General features: G+C 49.1%; 8 protein-coding genes across 8 annotated transcripts in view; 3 read left to right on the top strand and 5 right to left on the bottom strand.

The window, feature by feature from the left end:
* Nucleotides 1-1,709: 1,709 nt before the first annotated feature.
* Nucleotides 1,710-2,776, bottom strand: P152DRAFT_468479 (mitochondrial carrier; the record flags this gene model as incomplete). The annotated part of the gene is made up of 3 exons (XM_033680825.1): nucleotides 1,710-2,513; nucleotides 2,567-2,644; nucleotides 2,711-2,776. 3 exons carry the CDS (start codon nucleotides 2,774-2,776, stop codon nucleotides 1,710-1,712), a joined length of 948 nt encoding a protein of 315 aa, XP_033530851.1.
* A 1,102-nt stretch (nucleotides 2,777-3,878) lies between these two features.
* On the top strand, nucleotides 3,879-5,885 carry P152DRAFT_494775 (MFS general substrate transporter). The gene is made up of 5 exons (XM_033682225.1): nucleotides 3,879-4,176; nucleotides 4,227-4,343; nucleotides 4,395-4,615; nucleotides 4,667-4,917; nucleotides 4,974-5,885. The coding sequence occupies exons 1-5, from the start codon at nucleotides 3,914-3,916 to the stop codon at nucleotides 5,625-5,627; spliced, it is 1,506 nt and encodes a 501-aa protein (XP_033530850.1). The 5' UTR covers nucleotides 3,879-3,913; the 3' UTR covers nucleotides 5,628-5,885.
* Nucleotides 5,697-7,503, bottom strand: P152DRAFT_461644 (uncharacterized protein). Its single transcript, XM_033680167.1, has one exon. The coding sequence runs from the start codon at nucleotides 7,290-7,292 to the stop codon at nucleotides 6,144-6,146; it is 1,149 nt and encodes a 382-aa protein (XP_033530849.1). The 5' UTR covers nucleotides 7,293-7,503; the 3' UTR covers nucleotides 5,697-6,143.
* A 168-nt stretch (nucleotides 7,504-7,671) lies between these two features.
* On the bottom strand, nucleotides 7,672-8,078 carry P152DRAFT_461642 (uncharacterized protein). The gene has a single exon (XM_033680166.1). The coding sequence runs from the start codon at nucleotides 7,992-7,994 to the stop codon at nucleotides 7,719-7,721; it is 276 nt and encodes a 91-aa protein (XP_033530848.1). The 5' UTR covers nucleotides 7,995-8,078; the 3' UTR covers nucleotides 7,672-7,718.
* Nucleotides 8,079-10,294: 2,216 nt separating this feature from the next.
* P152DRAFT_442089 (uncharacterized protein) lies at nucleotides 10,295-11,904 on the top strand. The gene is made up of 4 exons (XM_033677728.1): nucleotides 10,295-10,692; nucleotides 10,770-10,792; nucleotides 10,849-11,254; nucleotides 11,356-11,904. Exons 1-4 carry the CDS (start codon nucleotides 10,463-10,465, stop codon nucleotides 11,720-11,722), a joined length of 1,026 nt encoding a protein of 341 aa, XP_033530847.1. The 5' UTR covers nucleotides 10,295-10,462; the 3' UTR covers nucleotides 11,723-11,904.
* Nucleotides 11,905-15,133: 3,229 nt separating this feature from the next.
* On the bottom strand, nucleotides 15,134-15,939 carry P152DRAFT_165986 (uncharacterized protein). Its single transcript, XM_033674045.1, has one exon. The coding sequence runs from the start codon at nucleotides 15,805-15,807 to the stop codon at nucleotides 15,331-15,333; it is 477 nt and encodes a 158-aa protein (XP_033530846.1). The 5' UTR covers nucleotides 15,808-15,939; the 3' UTR covers nucleotides 15,134-15,330.
* Nucleotides 15,940-16,061: 122 nt separating this feature from the next.
* Nucleotides 16,062-18,857, top strand: P152DRAFT_516830 (uncharacterized protein; the record flags this gene model as incomplete). The annotated part of the gene is made up of 3 exons (XM_033682972.1): nucleotides 16,062-16,145; nucleotides 16,433-16,616; nucleotides 16,677-18,857. 3 exons carry the CDS (start codon nucleotides 16,062-16,064, stop codon nucleotides 18,812-18,814), a joined length of 2,406 nt encoding a protein of 801 aa, XP_033530845.1. The 3' UTR covers nucleotides 18,815-18,857.
* Nucleotides 18,858-19,041: 184 nt separating this feature from the next.
* Nucleotides 19,042-19,539, bottom strand: part of P152DRAFT_165966 (TPR repeat protein) — a 5,344-nt gene continuing 4,846 nt past the window's right edge. The window contains exon 3 of the mRNA XM_033674044.1: nucleotides 19,042-19,539. This exon is cut by the window's right edge and continues 22 nt beyond it. Coding sequence (XP_033530844.1) covers nucleotides 19,270-19,539 — 270 coding nt within the window. The 3' untranslated portion in view covers nucleotides 19,042-19,269.

Raw genomic sequence — 19,539 nt, 5'->3', positions numbered from 1 at the left:
CAAATGGCGCAACAAAAGAGGTCATCTCGGAATTCCTGGACCTATACAAGAAGATCTGCGACCAGTACAAGACCAAGCCCGCGAATAGGTGCAATTTCGATGAACACGGGATAATGCTTGGTATAGGAACGAATGGGAGAGTTATAGGGGCCTCAACGAACGGAAAACGCAAACGTACCTACGTTAAATTCCCTGGTGATCGCGAATGGGTTTCCATTATCGAGGCAGTTTCCGCGGAAGGTCGAAAAGTCTCTCCCCTTATCATCTTCAAATGCCAAAACCTCCAGACTACGTGGTTCCCTTCTTCAATCAAGGACCTGACCGATTGCACTTCACGACATCAGAGAATGCGTGGACTTCTAACGAGATTGGCCTTAAATGGCTGGAGAAGAAGTTCCTCCCTGAGGCCTGAAACCATTCCTGACAGTAACGGACACGATGAGTGGCGTTTACTAGCATGCGATGGCCACGGATCTCATGCTACCATTGAGATCATGAAGACCTGTAAAGGTAACCGCGTCTTCCTCCTTCTCCTCCCTTCTCATTGCTCACATATACTCCAGCCTCTTGACGTCGCATGTTTCTCCCCTCTGAAGACCAAGTATCGACAAGCACTGTCCCTCCTAAGTTCCCTTGACGATAATACCCCTATTAAGAAGCATAATTTTATTGATATATAGTAAAGCAAGAGTAGAAGGCTTGACTGCACAGAATATTCGTGCAGGATTTCGTGCCACCGGAATGTACCCCTTCAATAAATATAAAGTATTACATAGCTCCCAGTTAAACACCAACCATTCTTCTACCACCATTGCACGTCCCACTACACCTGAACCAATTGATATACCTATTTTCCATACTACCAAAGGCCCGAAAGACGTTCCGGACCAAAAATTCGAAGAACTGACGGAAAGGGGGTTCCGGGGGTGGAAAGGGAAGATTGCAAAGGGACTTGGGGAAAAGAACGCCGAAATCGCCGCCCTTAGAGCTGAGGTTCAACGCCTCAACAAAACCATTGAAGATATGGGTGGGGCACACACGAAAAGGCGAAAGAGAATACCTGTAGATCAGAACGAAAGATTTGCTAATATTGAGCAAATCGTTGCGAAGATGGATGAGACAGCCAAAGAGACTGAGCGGGCAAGACTGCCGAACAAGGCGCCTCTAAACCCGATCTTCAATGCTCAAGAAGAGGCTGTCAGGCTGAAATTTTTTCGAAGGCTACTTACGAGTCATTTCTTTATGAATTTCAAATTTAATTAGGCAAAAATGTATGTAGAGAGTTCATATTGATAAATCTGTCTACCTGTACGTTGTCAATTGAATTCTTGATGAGGTGGCCGACAAGGGGGGCGGCCGACTTATTACACATTGGTTAGGCACATGGATACTAGAATGGCTGGTGAGGTTTTCCCACCCGTTTTTGGGATTTGGCTGGTGAGATTTGTCTCCAACATTTTGAGGTCTGTGAGAGAAGGAATAGATTGAACTGTTGAACATTGATAATTGAAGTTGTCCCTAGGCGAAGCCGAAGGAAATTGCGCGCTAGGCCCAGTTAAGCAATTAATTTCCACCGTTACTAGCAGGAAGGAGAAATCTCACCAGCCAGATTTATTTTACCCAGGTATATACCTAGCTGGAGTGGCCCTAACTCGGCGATTTCTTGATTCTTCGCAACACTGGCTAGGCAGGGCCAAAATTTTGCAATTCTATTTTATCTGGTGTTGCGCCTCTAAGTGGAGTCGCGACTCAATGATCTGCACTGACTTCTCATACACTGTGAACACAATACCACCGCTAAACAGCAATCTCCCGAGCCGCATTGTGCTACCTTGCCAAAGACCACGCATGCCATATTCTAGGATGATACTTCTCGTTGCGCTTCTCATACTCATAGATGTCAGCGCCTGGGACCGAGTCTTGATCGAGTCAAACGGCTGAGTCGCATACACCGTAATAGTGCCAGCAAGTGCGCCAGTCATGAATATCGTCACCGAACCATCGTTAAGCTTAAACTTCCTACCCAGCTCCTTCAGTATATTGTAGCTCCCCATCCGTACGCCCGATGTCATTGCCTGCTTCAGCATGGTTGGCATCAGGCCTTTGTACAAGTCTGCGATGCCCCGCGTCCGAACAATGACCTGCATGGCGTGCAAGCCGCCACCCAGCTGCTTTTTGCCGGATTTTGCATCGTCGATAAGTGCGGTCTTGATGCGCTCGATGGGAGTGACCACCAGGACGCTTTCGGCAATGCCGGCGCCCATGCCCGCCACGACCCCTTGGAGCAAGTTGGAACATTTCAGGTACGATGATGCTAACTGCTCTTTAAGGCCATCGTAGACGAAGAAGCGCACGCCGCACTTGGCCATGGTGCCCGTCACGAGAGCATTACATCCCGTGTATAAGGCGCTGACGCCCTGCGTTCGCACGATGCGATGGGCGACCACGAAGGGATTCTTGGATACATTGCCGCCACGTAGCTGGACGCTTGTCTTTGTGAATTCGAAGGGATACTAGGTAGCGGTCAGCACTTCTTAAAGTTGTAGTTGCTTGCTCGAGGGCGTACTGTGACGAAGCATTCTACACCTCCTGCAATAGCACCTGACGCAAAGGCTACAGCGGGTGAAGAAGTCTTAGCCTTTTTCTGCTGTTTTGTCTAGCTCATAGTGTCAATATCTAACCGTATGCCTCGTTGGTAAATCCGCGGTACCTCTTCAGCTTGTAGCTGGATAGTATTACAATGCTCGGCAGCAGCGCCGTGCACTAACTGATCCATAGTAGTCGGCCTCGAATTATAACGGCCCAGTTGAATATACTTAGGTCACTTTCAAAGATGATATCGACGAGTGATTCGATTTAATATACTCCATTTACCTTTGATGAAATGTGATTGGAGTCAAGCGCTCCGCTCAGCAGGTTGTGTCAGTTTGAGACATTCATAGTATCAATATTATTCTCATTTTCTTTGCAAAGAAATGCTCCGTCGACCTATGATTCAAATTTAAAGTTTGAGGCCGTTCTACTAGTCTAGGTTTAGCGCCCACACCTATGCATGACACGGCTAGTGTCATTCGGCGTGTTATGCTCCGGAACCCACTTTTTCCACTTCGTATAGGTAAGACTGATTTCGGCATCTAACGCCCCGCCATCTATTGCTGCACTCGGAACAATAGGGGCTATCGGCGACTCATCCTCCGAACGGTCATACGCCATGGGAGTAGTCCTCCCGTTCAAATCCCAAACCATGGCTCAGCGCCGACATGATAGTCATTGTTTTTTAGAGTGGTAGTTGGTAGTGTACTGGAGTTTGAAGAGGACGGGACGATCTCTCCCGATTTATCTACAATGATAATTCCCTAAGCTCAAATTTTCCAACTATCGGGGCATTGTTGCAATCCGATTTTATGCCCTGCCATGCCGATATCAAGTATCTCCGATAGTCTACATTTAGATCTGCATGAAGAGTTTGACGAAGCATATTTTGTGCTGGTCATTTCATTAGCTTAGTGAAGATAGTAGCTCGTATCTCCCATACCGAGGCTGAGCCTAAGGTCCACTAGCGACGAAGATGTGGGTTTTGGTTGTAAACAAGTCTGGGAAAATGTACATTTAGACCTTGAAGTGGATCCTATGCCTCGGAGTGTGTAGCCAACAACGATATGACAGTTACTTCGCCGTAGAAAGCTGTCTTTAAAAATATTCTCTACTTCGTAATTTTCGGACCTCGATTTCCCGATTTTGGGCCACCCCGGATTGTGGAATTTCATGCGGGGGTGGCTGAACACGGGGTAATGCCTCCCTTAGCATAGTGTGGAGAGTTGAGTGCAGGTATATAGTCAAATCTTGTACTCTTTTAGAAATGGGTCATTCACTGGACTGAAAAATCTCTTGCGCTTCCTTCATTTCGCCCATCATGACCGAAATTTCCGTTGAGAAAGGCTTTGAGGATCGCCAGGAAAACGTCGCCATCTCTTCGGACCACGAAGAGTATACGGAACTCCTTACTAGATTTGATGCCAAACGCCAGAAAGAACTGCTGCGAAAAATCGATTGGCGCCTCTTGCCTTTGCTTACAGTCTTTTACCTCTTATCATTCATGGACAGGTCCAACATGGGCAATGCAAGGCTCCAGGGGCTTGAAAGAGACCTCCAGATGACTCCCACTCAATACAATCTGTAACTCGGAACCTTGCGTCTGATAGCCGTGACAATGCTAATGAGCGCAGCTGCTTGACCATCTTCTTCATCCCCTATGGTCTCTTTGAGGTTCCAAGCAACCTGGCTCTCAAGTTTACGAAACCTTCTTTCTGGCTGCCTTTTCTCATGGCATCGTGGGGTCTTGTGTAAGCCAAGCGGTTTCTTCTCCGTTCCAAGCGAGTCTAACCCGGTACTAGGATGATGTGCATGGGATGGGTGCACAACTACGCTGGCCTCCTCTCTGCACGGTTCTTCTTGGGCGTTGCCGAAGCTGGGCTCTTTCCTGGCGCGACGTATCTTTGCTCTACATGGTACCTTCGCAAGGAGCTCCAGTTCCGCATCGCCCTGTTCTACACTGCTGCCAGTCTTGCGGGATCCTTTTCGGGTCTTCTCGCGTACGGAATTGGTTTCATGGAGGGTATGGTGACCTTGTCGTCAACCAGAAATGGCAAATCCTGACAGGCTACAGGAATCCGTGGATACGGTGGCTGGCGATGGCTTTTCATCCTCGAAGGCCTCTTGACCATTGTCGTCGCTTTGGTCTCCATTCCATTCATCTGCGATGCCCCTGACGCCGTCGGATGGCTTACGGACGAGGAGAAGAGGTTCGTGCAGTTGCGGCTCCAGTTTGACGGCCATGAACGTGGCTACACTGAGACGCGATACAAACCGAAGTATCTGAAACAAGCTTTCCTGGACCTTAAGGTCTACCTTGGCTGTGTAAGTCTCGTCTGACATGTCGACAGAACATCGATCTCTGACAATGCTTTGCTCAGATACTGTTCACTACTTGTTGCACGGGGACATACTCGCTCTCATATAGTCTTCCAACAACCATTAAGCTCCTTGGATACTCGGCCGCAAATGCACAGCTCCTGACGGTTCCTATCTACGCCTTCGCGTGCGTTGTTTGCGTTGTCAACGCCGTCGTCGCCGACAAGCTCCAAAGACGCTTCCAGTCAATCATTATACCGTTCCTTCTTGGCCTGTGTGGATTCATCATATGTCTAACGGTTTCGCCAACCGAAAAGCCGGGTGTTATCTACTTTGCTATGTTCCTGGTGGCCAGTGGGTTGTTTCCTACAGTGCCAGGCATCGTCTGCTGGATTTCGAACAATCTCGCTGGTCAATGGAAACGATCTATTGGTATGGCGCTGGAGTTTACCTTGGGTAATCTCATTGGTGGTGTGGTTGGCTCGAACATCTTCCTCAGCGGAGAGTCTCCCGAATTCCGCTCTGCATATCTTGTTCTCGCGAGCATTTTCTCCGTTGGTATCTTGACAACAATCACCAACCTGTTCGTTCTCGTCTCGGCTAATAGGAAGGATGCTAAGTCCCTCAAATCACTGTCTCCAGCAGAGTTGGAGAGGTTCCACGAGGAGACAAAGGACGATGGGGACAAGAGCCCCTTTTTCAAATATACACTGTGAGGTAGAGCAACATGGTTACTTTCCGGTCCCTGCTTGCGACATAGAAATATATTGGTACTGCAACAATCCAGCACCTGAAATGGAATGACGCCTTTCGTGAATCAGGGCTCTATATGTTGCTGGTACCATGCTAATCCTATATGATCAATAGGAATCTAAAATACCTCGAAGATGCTATAGTTGTGACCCTCTCAAGTGGTATAGGAGATTGTACTTGCGTCGAAACCACAATTGTTGGCTTCGACAAGTCGAAGTGGCGAGTTTTCATTAAGTCCAGATTCGATTAGTCTGGTTGGTAAAGTCCTGTGGATCTGATGATCGCGAAATTCAGTATGATCCCGGCTGCACGAAGGGTACCAGTTGTGGATGACCGATCAGGTGGAAATCGTGGCAGACATGGACGTTTGCGCCAGAATCGAAGATGAATCGATTAGGGGCATAAGACCGGCGTTCGGTTGACGCGATAATGATGGTGCTCGCCTCCATTGGAATCTGCAGTGCCGGAGGAACGACGAGCTAGGCACTTGGATTAGGAGGAAGCCATGCCGGTGCCGTGACCTTGTCGTGTTGGAGTTGCTTATAGATTTTCTCAAGCGGTCTTGGAGGGAGCCTCTTAAATCGTTCGATAATAGCAGGGTCTTCGCAATGATCCTTGGATCGCCTAGACGAATTGACGTGAGGGCATTCCCCAAACCAATGCTTCACTCCACAGATGCAGTCTTTGAATGGACCCTTCGCATTACGTTGTTCTCTTTGCGGTTGCCGTTCGGCAGCTCCGAGGGTTGTTTTAGCGAACTTCTGTACAGAGTCTTGGCTATTGATAAAGCTTCCAAAGTTGAGAAACCAATCGACAAGTGTAGGAAGGTCGGCAAGAGTAGGGCTGAGCAGATTTCCAGCGATGCGGTCAAAGACAAGTAGCCGAAATCCCCTCTCAATAGAATTAGCTGCGGCTATAAAAGCGCGGCAAATATAACGGTCAGTGAGATGATCAACAAGATCACGGACAGACTTAATCTTCTCTTGTAACCTAAGCCAATCATGGGCATAGTCTAGATTAGACTGATTCCGGTCCTTCTTGCCCTTCTTCAAACGGTTGAGCTCTTCTTCAAGGTGAGACGCCAATTGGATCGACTGTGGAGCCGCGTAACGGTGGAGTGACTCCAACATATCCATGGCAAGGTATTTGCCCTTCTTCGAACGGTTGAACTCTTCTTCCAGGTGAGGCGCTGATTGGTCGGACTGTGGAGCCGCGTAACGATGGAGCGACTCCAACATGTCCTTGGCAAGGTATTTGTCCTTGATATATCGGGTCATATCACCACTGACGGAAGCGGTGATAGCGTTCGTGAGGTTCCTGAGTTCAGCCTCACGGAGATCGTACTCCCTTTTCTCGTAGTCGAAGGATTTCCAGAGCCATTTTAAGTTGGGAATCGTCTCGTTTGCGGCTGGGCAACGAGGAGGAGTAGGAGACTCATGGATAGGTTGCGTTACCGCTTCCTTTCCTTCAGAGGCAGGGATTTCGACGAAGGTTGGGTTAACGTAGTCCCAAACTTTGATGCGTTGGGCGTAGTTCTTGATCTCTTCATACCAGTCGATCCAATTGGCGATATCCTTCAACGGGTTCTTGATGGTGACCGTGTGATTGGAGTCGGTAGAGGAAGACATAGTGAAAGGTGTTATGGGAGGACGGTTCCTAGGCGTATGTAGGAATCGAGACTCGCGGGACGCGTCAAGGGACGGAAGGGGATGTTGCTTTACGGAACAACGGTCCGTGTTGAGATCAATCGGAAAGTTGATATAGAGATCGAACTTCAACGCAAATTAAGTTCATAAGTATTGATAGTTTAGGCGTATCAATCAATCACGGAAGCAATAGGTTACCTGACAGAGGCAGTGAGATGCTTGTATTCAGTCAGAAGTAGTTTATCCGCGCCCCTGGTTCGTCAGCTGAAGCTTACCTCATCCACACTGTGGACGCTAGATCCTTAATCTAGCGCCTACACTCTAAACGATAATGTCGTCTAAACGATAACTTAATACATACTCCGCGCTATGAAGTTTATAGATGCCAAAATTCCATCACCAACACTACTATTCATCTCCAAATCGACATCGCCAGATAGGATCAAGCCTCATGCTTCCGATTAAGCGCGAAATCTCTACATGTATGCCCTTGAACGCCTTCCGGTGGTTGATTTGGCGTGTCTTCCAGCCCCTAACCCATTTGTCCAATTCGGCCTGTTTCTCGCGCGCCGTGCGCTCCTTTATCATAGATCTAGCTTGTTGTGAAGTAATATATCCCATTTCGGACGGGAGGACACGTTTGTTGCCTCGTTGTCGTGCTGCACGTGCTTGGGATTCCGCCATGTTGGCCTGTATCGTGTGTGACAATTGCTCGGCTTGGAGGGCGAATTGGAGGCTACCGTTGAGGCTGTTATCGAAGTTTTGCACAAGAAGTGGTGGTAAATTTAGTTTCTCAATGTTGGCTAAGCACCATCGTACATGGTTGCGTGGCGTGGCATAGTCTTTCGTTGGGGAAAGTCGCCGCTGAATATCGGTGTCTGTCGGTGGCGTTTGATCTCGAATTCTAGCACCATGATCGTATGCTGTAAACACGACATCGATTGCCATTTTATCCTCACGGAGTTGGCGTAAAATCCGCTCAGGATTGTGAGGAATAAGGCCTGTTTCTTTCCATCCCTTTATAGTTGTTCGCGTCTTGAAAGTGTTCGTACGGATCGACTCGAGTGCGGCCAGAAATTCCACTCGATTAAATTGCGTGCAGCCAGTGCGAGTGGCTGCATCGATGGCCTCTGCATGCCAGTGTTTATAAGGCTGAAATGGGCCGACATCAAGCGGCTGGAGGATGTGGCTTGTATGAGGAGGAAGACGAAATGGTATAACGTGGTGGGCTTCGAGTATCTCGAGGAACATACTGCTTTTTACTCGGGTAGAACGAAATAATCCATTGGTCTTTGCCTACACCGACGCGGAAGCCAGTCTCGTCGAAATTCCACATGTCCTCGGTCGCGATTCCGTATCGGATCTTAATATGGTATAGCTGCTCAAACCATCTCTCGAGAGCCTGGATATCATGAGCAGCTTTACGATTAAGATCAAGTACACGTGCTTTCCGTGCATAGACCTCTGGCTCTCGTTTGAACCATGCATATGCCCAGCGAGTGTCTATAGGATTTGGTATTTTCTGACACGGTCTGGATGCGCAAGGTCTGCGATTACCAAGTTCCATTAATCTAAACTGAAGAGAGAGAGAGAGAGAGAAGAAATCTCCCGGCACCTTTGTGCGCGAGATAGCAACTCTCCTCTCCAATGCCCTAATGCTGTGTTACCATGTTTGTTTGCTTCTCTGATATAATCCACCAGCCACGTCTTCAGCCACAACCAAGAGAACAGGCCGCAGGCCTGGGACCATAACATTTTCCTAGTATTTTGCAGGGAGGAGTCGGTAGTTATCGGTAATGGTTTCTAGTCACGTGTAATTGTAATTATGGGTCCTAATCACAGCCCTCTAAGTATGGACATACTAAATAATGCCAAGATGGTAAACTCCATAGGAATATCTCGTTATGAGCACATCACAGACTCGTAGAAGCGGCGATATGATAGAGCCAATAAGCTCATATACCGATGTCCGGCACTACAGAGCGGCGACAGCCTCCCTATCAAGATCCTCACCTATGATCGGTGACAGATTCCGAGACCTTGGGAACTTCCCTTGATCGCATTGCGACATTCACCGCCACAGCTGCCGAGTCCAATATCAACACACCTGGAGACTGCAGTCGATTGGGCACAACACGAGAGAATGCGGGGTCAGGCCCACCAGGGGATCCCGAACGATCTGTGCAGCTTCTGACTTCGCGCTACTTACGGCGCTATTTGGCCCGATCGTCAATAATGATCGGCGTTGATTGTAGAAGATTTCCCCACACGGCTTGGTTGGTGTAACTACTTATTCAGCCTCTCCGACTCGTTCCAAATTCCAATCGACATGTCATGCATTCTCAAGGAAAGGAGTCAGGTAATTTCCCCAAGTCAAGCCTTTATGAGTTATGGCCTATGGGGGTTGGGGGGTAATCATTTTGGCCCGAACCTCCAATCCGCAAATCGCAATCAATTGGGCGGAAAAAACCTTTCTAAGTTCTGGCCTTTCTAGGTGATCAAAAACTGCCGGCAGCTGATTGGCTCCCTCCGAAGGAATACCGCACTGCCTACGACTCAGTGCTGTTAGTGCTGCCGTCAATAACTCAATATTCATCCAGAGATCGGCTTCCTCAATCCCAACGGAAGTGCAGGTTCCTCCTTCAGAGCCCGTCCATGCCTGCCATTGGATTGTGGAGTGTAGACGCTGCTCGTACTGGTGTTTATACGAGCCTGCAACCAGGACATGGCTTTCAGTCGGCGTCCTCGAGCGCTATGACAGTAACTCAGCTGATGAGCGTTGTTAGCGAAACAGTCGAAGATCAGGGCAAGAGGCATCAAAACCACCCTCTTGAGAGATACTGTTTGGATTCCTTAAGGTAATTGAGAGTGTCAGAAGGCTTGCGATCGTCAGGCCTTCCGCGAGAGACTGAATCCCACACCGGCCTCATTCTCTCCTTTTGATACCTTGGAAAGTTCTTAAATCCTCCGTCTGCAACGCCTTGCCTATAGGGTCGAGATGAGCGTCTCTCAAACAGATTCAATTTGCTAAGGTGTGTCACCTCCCGCGTGTCCGTTGTACTTCTCTATGATCCTGTTCGTACCAAAGTGATAACTTGCTTACACTTCATTAGCGATTGACCAAACCTATTCACATTCGTTACACTGTCACCATGGGCGAATCATCTACCCTCGCTACGGAATTCGCTTCCATCTTCTTCGGCACTTTTATTGCACTGTTTTTCTTTACTACGACCAAAGCAATGCGACAGTCCTGGAGCATCTGGAAACGGACGCGAAGCCTTCTGAACTGGTACCTTTTCATGATATGGGTGGAGGTGATAGCGAATTTCATATTCGCTCTTGTCACGTACCTATTCTTACGTGGGACTATCCCGCCAAGGTGCGTTGCCCTGAATTCTGTGTTTTCAGCGCCGTTCCTGCGCTGGCTGATCGGAGTACTAACATCAGGTGCTCTAGTTTGGCATACTTCTTTGGTATTGGTAGGTCATGCACAATTTTGCAACGAAGGTATTTTTTTGGTTCTGACTAAAAGCAGTGCTTATATGGACCATCATAACCCAATTGTTGTTGCAAATCGTCGCCAACCGTGTCAGTTTGATCATGGTAAACAGGCGGAAATCCCGAATGATCAAATGGGGTCTTTTTATTTTCGTCGGCCTTGTCAACGTCTCCGTTTTCTGCCTATGGATTCCTGGAAACCTAAAAGTTAGTCCGACCTACATCCATCTAAACCATATTTGGGAACGGGTTGAAAAGTCTATCTTCCTCGTCATTGATCTCGGGCTCAATTTGTACTTCTTGTACCTGGTACGATCCAACCTCATTGCAAAAGGCTTGAAGAAGTACTGGCCCCTTTTCAAGTTCAACGCGGCGGTTGTCCTCGTTTCCACGTCCATGGACATTTTGCTTCTTGGTTTGCAGAGCCTGCCAAACAACTATGAGTATGTCTCAATTATTGATTCGCACCTGTCCGGAGTGGTTCTCTACAACTCCATGGGGCGCTCTATATATTTGTGCATATCAGGAACTAACATGAACTCAGCTATATCCAGTTTGCTCCAGTCGCTTACATGGCCAAACTCCACATCGAACTCACCATGTCAGAGCTGATTTCAAAAATCGTCCGAAATGCCCATCGCGTCGACATGTCAAATTCCGATACCGATCACGTATCCGGTACCCCGCTTGCTACCCGCACGAACGGCAGATCAGTCAGGCAGCAATCGCAATACTTTCCTGGCTCAGTTGGGATTGATACAAATATTACTTGTGGAAAGATGGAGGATGATATGCGCTCAGCAGAGTGTAAGCCATATCATGGTGATGGTATTATCAAGACCGTCATGATGTCGAGAGTGACGAATGGTAGGGATTGTGAGGATTCTAGCAGTGGAAAAACGACGGTATAGGAGTTTCATGTACCGCGAGAATTGGAGACCCCATATACATTCGATCACCCTACAGGGGATGTACCTACTTAGCATTCACTTATATGAAGTGTTGGTAATCACGTTCTTTTAATTGTAGTTACTTAATGAGTCAAGCTCTTCCAGCTTCGACTGTTATCTTACTAATTTAAGTCATCATCAGCTTCTTGATACCCCCAAGGCCGGAATACCATTGGCGCAGATAGCGTCAAAAGGCCTTCTCTAAGGCTGTTCAAGACAGCAGACTTGCCTCAATCGATCGATGAACTTATAGACTCACAATCCTCCACTTGGCAACAGAGTTGAGTGGTTTGGCGCGTCAAGTCCTGTTCCATATGATTATCGTATGTCGGCCAGTTCCTTCGAATGGAAGTCTGCAAAAGGAACTCAGATCTGAAGAGATGACGGAACGGACACGACTGGGTCCGCTCATCTGTCTTGGGTGACGTAAAGAACAGTTAGTTTGATCTCCAGCCATGTTCCATTCCAAGTTACTTGCTTTCGCTGACTTGATGGACATCCTAGGGAATCACTATGGGTGATAAGAGACGCTTATTTTTGTGGTCACCTCAACTATTCCATTCCTAAGTGCCGTCTCACCGATCCCTGCGAAATGTGTATGAAACTCCCTAAATTGCGCTTTTGAGATTCTATGTGAGGGACAGCCGGGTGATTTGTCAAACCTGTTGTGAACTTGGCTATTTTGAATTGGTTTGTCCAGTGCTCAGCGATCTCCCTTGGGGCTATATAATGTCCATTGACTTTACACACTACGGCAATCCATTACAAACCAGAGTGCCTGCTGACACTGCAGTTGGAGTTGATTGATAATACCGAATATTATCTTGGCAGCTGCGGCATTTGGGGCTAATGTCAGTTGGCTTTGTATGTCTATTAATAATAATAAGAATCAATTTAACGTACTATCTGGATCCCTTTCGGGTCTATGAGCACGGCATTCTATCTGGTCTGCCGAGGGCAAAAATTTCCCCGTAGCCCTGAGGCTGCGGATACATAAACCCCCCCTCCTCCCTTTAGTAGACTATCTCAAACGTTTATCATCTATCCGTACGAGTCGGTGTTTCCGCCTACGCGGAGAGCTTATTCTGGCACGTCGTGGAGGAGCTGGAACGGTTTCCAGTCCTCTATTACCTCCTCCTCAACTTCCTTGGCCACCCGGTATTGCTCTAGGCCTCCCGCATCGATCAGCCACCTTGCTGCGTGGCGCACCTTGTCCCTGTCATGCAATATCCTCTTAAAGTCCGTTGTTCCAGCTCGTTGGAGGAGCGCGATCCTCTGGTCGGTCCGCTGCGGGCAAAATGCAAGGAGATGGTAGAGAGACTGTCGGGGGGCACCGCACTCACACGCTGGGTGGATTCCAGGGACACCAATTTTTGCGAGCCATCCTTTAACTCAAACTACCTCAGTCCGTAGTGCCATGAGCGCCGAGGCCTCGTGTTTCTGAAGGCCGTCGTACCGGTTAAGGCACTGGGTTTCCCACGGGTCCTTCCATGTCCTTGCTCTCCTTCCTGGTCTGGCCGCTTCGACTTGCCATCTCTCCCTCCATTTCGCTCGATACTCGTCCTGGATCGTCCGGTGCGGGCCTTTTCGCTGTTGTGTCTGATATCCCCTAACTGGTTCGGGCCGGGGGAACAGAAGTCTGTCATACTGGGTCCGAAGTGTACACATCGCGGGTTCAGGTTTAGACCGGATACGGCGGGGTCGGCCTCGAGTTCGTCTCGGAGGAGCAGACGCAGCATCCCAGACTTGCGTCAGGGCTCCCTCAATCTGGGTAGTGACCTTGTGGGAGTTCGTCGATGCTGCTCTTTGGGCAGCCCGTTCTTGGACGTAGAGTTCGATTGGGGGAACGTCCGCCTCTCTCTCAAGCGCGGCGATTGGTGTCCGTTTGTAAGCCCCTAGGATCTTTCGTAGACACTTGTTCTGAACCTTGGCTAGGTCCTTCATTTTGCCTTCAGAGATTGGCTCACCCTGCTGACAGACTCCCCAAATAGGGGCGCCGTATGTCATAATGGGTCGTGCAACCGCTGTGTAGAGCAGCCTCGATTTCCGGACGGATGGCCCCCATACCGATGAAGTTACCCTCGCCAGGGAATCGAAGGCCTTAAGTCCCCTCTGTGTTGCCCGGAGGATATGGTCCTTCCATGAGAGGGCAGGACATTATGTTGTGTTTGTATACAATCGCAGGTTTCACCAGTCTGCCTATCCAGACTCCTGCCACAGTTTTCTGAGCTGTACCATCTGTACTTTACTCTTCTACAGTCGCCCCCGGACCAAAAGGGTCTCTGCCTGTGTAACGCCTGCTTGCTCCCTAAGCATACAACACCAGCGTTCCAGTCTAATTACGACTGGTCCTGTCTCTCTGTATGCCGACACGCGCATCCGTTCTCTCGAGCCACGTGGTAGTCTCTCCGGCCGGGGTCTGATCCCGTCTGCTTTCAGATTCACCAAGGGTCAGAGCCCATTGAAGGGATGAGGTCCTTGGAGCCAGCAGTGGCTACCACGCACTACGCCCCGCGACTACGGTAAACAGTAGCCGTTTCGCGTTGCCCATAGAGGTCTCCCTCTGATGGGCCGACCGTGTCTTGCAGGATAAGGCAGTACGCATTCGTTCCGCTCCGGGCAACGCAAGCAGCCTTATCCTACTAACCAAGCTCGTGTCTCCATCATCTTAAGTTGGCCCGTAATTCTCCCATTGTATAGATCCAAGCGACGGGTCTGTGTCCCCATCAAGCCTCCACCAGGAGCATACCTATGTTTCCCCTCTATCGACTGGCCTGTGACTCCAGTTCCGTAAGCTGTCGTGCTTGTTACGCCCGGTAAGCTCGTGTCGTTGTGATATTAACAGGTTCCGATAGAGGGGCCTTAACAAGCGCTCCCGTTGCGAAGAGGCCCTCCGGCCTTAACAGAGTTCGCCTAGATTTATACAAGTTAGCCTTAACAAGTTCTTTAGAATTAGGATTGTTCCAAACCCTCGCTACGCGTAACCCCAGAGTAGGCGAGCCTGAGGGTGTCCTGTTAGAGGCCTAGGACGCGTCCTCATCCACCTAATGATAAGTCAGGCTTCCGGATCCAGCTGCGAGCTAGATAGACCCCTATCGGATGGTTTTCGTATCCCTTTGTATCCCTCAAGAGGCCTCCCTTGATGAAAGGACACCATGTCTAAGCGGAGGCAGTAGACACAGTCGTGCTGGTGTTGGTGGTATGGCGATACCACGCTCAACACCTGCGACCTGCACGCGCGACGCGTGCGTCTCTCTCATCGCCACTGTACTTAGCCATCAATAGAGAACTCTTCTCCATCAATGTTTCCACCCGCGGCGACGTGGACGCGTACAGTTGGACTTCGGGGGCAGTTGAAGATAACTAAATACATGAGAAGAGACTAAGCAGTCCGAAATAGGCTTAGCCTAGGGGTAATGGGCAGTGAAAGGAATGTTAGGGCAGTAGAAACCAATAGGGGCATCTTGCGATAGGTGGTGATTGTTGAAGTTGCCATCGCTGGACCGGTGACTGATGAAGAAGACGCCAGTACCACTTCTTTGAAGATACCTTAAATAATGCGGAGTACTTCAAGGGAGACATCCATTTTCGTTGACAAAACCGCTTGCGGGGTGTGCTGAAAAATTCGCACAGGGTAGGTGCAAATCGACCCAGATCCCGACATGGCCAAGGACCGCATTCGGAATCAAATTGATGCCAAAAAGTGGTCTTAGAAAGGTGACTGAGCCATTTAAGGAAATAGATGCGTATGGGTTTTGAGACCACTTCTCTTCGGAAAGAGTTTGGTAGACATGAAGCGTACAGGTGGCAGAATGAGGCCCAAGGCGTGATCGCTTCCGCTCCAGGCTGTGGGCGAATAACAGCTTAGAGAGAAAATGGAAAAGGAGATGGAATAGATTGATGGAGATGATTGCGCGCGCAAAGATTTGGAAATACTCGATATGACCAAGAGAAGATTTATGGTCATCAAAGCGCTCCGAAACTGTGGCCAGTGTCATAGAAGTGCTCCAATACAAATACCTTCTCTTCCCACCCATAAACACCATAATATCCAGGGGATTGTCAACACGGGACTCATCCCCAGTCTAACGCACATTATTATGTACGCAATCAACATGAGCACAGGATATGTTCATGATACCCGCCTTCCGGTGCCATGGACGACCCAAAGCCTGTGGCGCAAGCGAGATATAGAGCGCCCGCACAAAAGAAAGAGAATAGTATTTTGTTAGAACGCAGCAGCAACGGCGCTGATTATGCAACTGGCGTGTAGAAGTGTCCATGTTATATTTTCTACCCGATGAGTAAATCAGGAGATCAGGAAGCAGGACAGAGCCGGCAGTTGGTGCTTGGCAGTCTCGTTTCTCTTCAGGGGTTTATTATGGTACGTACTGTGCGGAGTATGTAGAGCTCGCTTGCGGCCCGTTCCTTCCAACTTGTTTCGCTCTCCTAGGAAGTAGGATGCCCACATGCTAAACACTACTAATACGCAGTAATACATAACGGGCGAACGACGGACGGGCTGAACGCCGGAACCCAATTTGCAGGTTGCAACTTATCGAACTCCCTATTCAGCATCAGTATTTTGGCGTCTGCACATCACGGATGAGAAGGATTCAACCGGCTTGCTTGTTAATTTAGCACCGACTTCTGTGGCGTTATTAAACATAGCTTATTGCAGCTGAGATCAAGGATTCCGGAGACCAAAACTCTCGCCAAGAGAGGGGTAACTGCCATTGTGATACTATTATTGACTTCCAAGGCGTTGTGGCGCTGATATCGTGCATATTGGAGGGTCTCGTTGAGATAGGGAAATCTGATAAAGCTGGTGTAGGGACGGAGGTGGGGAACAAAAGTCGGCCAATCCTTCAGGTTTGCTCTTAACTTGACCTCAGAACACTTATCAATTCCAAAGATTGCGTTGGTCGATCATATTTGCAACCTGGCATCGAGCAACAGTCCAGTCCAGTCCAGATGAGTTTGAAAGCAAAACTACTACCCCATGGATGGCGGAAGCCCACCTCCAATCTCCAACATGAACCCTCCAATCCCCAACCTTCCGGTCTCCAACCCTCCAGTTCCCAGTCCCAACTAAACTTGGATCCCGAACATACGCGAGTGGATCCGGCCTTCGACGACGAGTGCGCTTGGCCGCGGCGACTTCTTCATATATCAACACTGACTTCATACCCCTGGCGACCAGGAAACATCTACGGGGGCAAGGAACAGCCACAGTACCATGCTATCACATATACTTGGGGAAGATGGCAACTCTCTCCTGATTCACATCCTTCCATCACAGCGTTGGACTTTGGCACTCCTTGGAAGATACCCCGGGTGGATCCAGCTCGCTTCACCAAGGAGCAGTTCGTCAACCTGATCCGGAGCCTGCCGAGCTCCCACAGAAAAGGCATGTCGGGCGCTTATTATGATGTGCCAGTGGAATTTGTGTGGCTTGACGTCGCATGTATCGACCAACGGAACGGATCGCGCGAGAAAGAATTGGAAGTTGGACGCCAGGCTGCAATTTTCAAAGGAGCGCACTCCGTTTATGCATGGCTGCATGAGTTTGAAAATGCTGAGGTTGAGAAGATCTTTGCACAATTCTGCAAAGGATACCGTTTTCTGTCAGCGAGCGAAGACTACGTGAAAGGTCTCTCTTCTGGACTGCAGAAATCTGGGAAAGCAGCTGTGTTGGAAGAACTAGACGCCCCGGATTGGGGCTTCGACTTACGAAAAGCTCGCGCGATGGCAGACTGGAGGGGGTTGAGCTTCGAACCAGACGTTCCAGCAGCAATACTGCCAGAAACCATTGCTCACGACCCACAACTAGCTACGATGAATGAGATGGTCAAAAACTTGACAAAGCAGAGTGGGATGTTCACTCGTTCTGGAAAGCCGCCGAAGAAGGTGCAGGAACCGAAACCGACAGTAGACGACTTAGTGGATCTGTTAGACCTTGCCCGAGACTTGAAACAGTGCATCTGCACGATGATTGAATCCATGGAGAGCTTTGCAAAGGAGCCTTGGTTCTCATCGCTGTGGACTCTTCAGGAAGCATACTTACGGAGCGATGCGCACTTAAGGGACCGTGATGGACAACCATGGATTAAGAGAATCAGTAAATGGTCCGACTTCACCGTGCTCTCCGATTTCACGGACTTTATTGACGAGGTCGGGCAAACCCTCGATGCGTCCTTTTTCCGAGACGTACGACCAGCACAAGCCCTTCGGACATGTCTCGAGAATTCAGGATGCATGGAACTCCGCGCTCGACTTCCAACAATCCTTCTCCGAGCGTCACAGAAGCGTACGGTGAAGACAAAGCGCGCGAATGATCGCGTCTACGGTATCATGCAAGTCTTCAATCTCAAGCTGGGGAGATCAGCCCCAGACTGTCCTCCGGACCGCGAGTTTGATCTCAATGATTTGCAGGACCAACTTGGAGCTGCACTCATAGCAAAATCTCCAATCATGAGCCAAATGTTCTTCCATACGAAGCCGGTACCACCTGGGAAAGGATGGAGGATAGGCCCTCATGTGGGTATTCCGAAATTAGCATCCAGGATGGACGCATTCTTGACAGACGAGGCAGACATTGGTGCTAGAATCGACTCGAGAACAGAAGTGTCCGTGACGACAGTCGGCGGTACTATCGTCGGCGACACTGTCGTCGGCCGCACTGTCGTCGGATACTTCTCAGGTCCTACCTGCAATATGACGGCTCTCCATCAGACCTTGATCGGATTTGGGCCAAAGATCGATGCCTCATTTGAATTTGATGAGCTCAGTCCGTTCGATATGTCGCAAGACGGTTCTAAAATCGAGGCTTTGCTTCTTGGTATCTGCAGTCAAGGAAGCAGGCCTACAACAGCAGTGTGCTTGCTGCTCTCTCCTTCAGCAGATGCTACGCCAGTCACCGAATGGAAGCGTCAGGGACTCATGTTCTGGGACTTGGAGGACCCGGTCATACGCAATCTCGACCAGGGACAGAGGGAAATGATGCAAGGAGTGGGACGGCAATGGCAACACCGAATAGGGACTTTCGGTTAATATATGAAACATCCCTAACTTAACTAACTAGTTAGTTGTATATAAATTGTGTGCTGTAGTCATTCCTTGCTGTTCGAAAACCTTCACCCACGAAAATTACGTTGGAGTGCCGCGTTCTCGCCTGATTTCCGGAGATTTTCTCTTCATAGCTTAACTGAATTCCGCCACTATACCACCACCATCGAGCTCTTGTTGCTTTTATAACTCACTAAAGGCCCTTATCTAGGCCTTAGAGTCCTATAACGATGCTAGAAATCTTTTCAACGGTGTAATCGCTATAGCGTGCAAGTTTGCGCAGTTCGCCACGCAGGTAGACACTTCCCATCGAGACGATAACAATCCAGGCAAGCATAAAAGGATTATGCATCTATCATATACATAGATAACTGTCGCAGGCCAAGGCATCAGCTCTAGGAGTCCGAGGGTACAAACTGCGATAGGAACGCTGTAGCTAATTACTTGGCCTTTCTTAGAAGGCCTCTTAGCCGCCCTACGAGAAGTCTTCTTTTCGATGTGCCGCTCGACTTTAGTTCCTGATCTGTTGATGGCTGACCTGACAAAAGATACACTCCTGTTTCAGGCCTCTTCGGCAGATCTTTGTAGAAAGCAGCAAGTACCCTCTCTGATAGTAGTCGATCGGGATGGTCTTCTGCGAGCACTTCCGCTTGTATCGCGACAACACGCTCCAGCAGCTTGACCGCCTCCTTGACCTGTCCGTTTGCTTG

The sequence above is a fragment of the Eremomyces bilateralis genome (assembly GCF_010015585.1).
Source record: "Eremomyces bilateralis CBS 781.70 unplaced genomic scaffold P152scaffold_26, whole genome shotgun sequence".
Lineage (NCBI taxonomy): Eukaryota > Fungi > Ascomycota > Dothideomycetes > Eremomycetales > Eremomycetaceae > Eremomyces > Eremomyces bilateralis.
This window is presented reverse-complemented; position numbering and strand designations above follow the sequence as displayed.

Bases quoted from the DNA above. Each gene is read 5' to 3' on its own strand.
- P152DRAFT_461644 (XM_033680167.1), bottom strand. From the start codon at position 7,292: ATGTCTTCCTCTACCGACTCCAATCACACGGTCACCATCAAGAACCCG.
- P152DRAFT_461642 (XM_033680166.1), bottom strand. From the start codon at position 7,994: ATGGCGGAATCCCAAGCACGTGCAGCACGACAACGAGGCAACAAACGT.
- P152DRAFT_494775 (XM_033682225.1), top strand. From the start codon at position 3,914: ATGACCGAAATTTCCGTTGAGAAAGGCTTTGAGGATCGCCAGGAAAAC. The intron at 4,177-4,226 runs GTAACTCGGAAC...TAATGAGCGCAG, and splicing joins ACTCCCACTCAATACAATCT to CTGCTTGACCATCTTCTTCA. The intron at 4,344-4,394 runs GTAAGCCAAGCG...ACCCGGTACTAG, and splicing joins ATGGCATCGTGGGGTCTTGT to GATGATGTGCATGGGATGGG.
- P152DRAFT_442089 (XM_033677728.1), top strand. From the start codon at position 10,463: ATGGGCGAATCATCTACCCTCGCTACGGAATTCGCTTCCATCTTCTTC. The intron at 10,693-10,769 runs GTGCGTTGCCCT...CAGGTGCTCTAG, and splicing joins CGTGGGACTATCCCGCCAAG to TTTGGCATACTTCTTTGGTA. The intron at 10,793-10,848 runs GTAGGTCATGCA...GACTAAAAGCAG, and splicing joins GGCATACTTCTTTGGTATTG to TGCTTATATGGACCATCATA.
- P152DRAFT_165986 (XM_033674045.1), bottom strand. From the start codon at position 15,807: ATGGTGTTTATGGGTGGGAAGAGAAGGTATTTGTATTGGAGCACTTCT.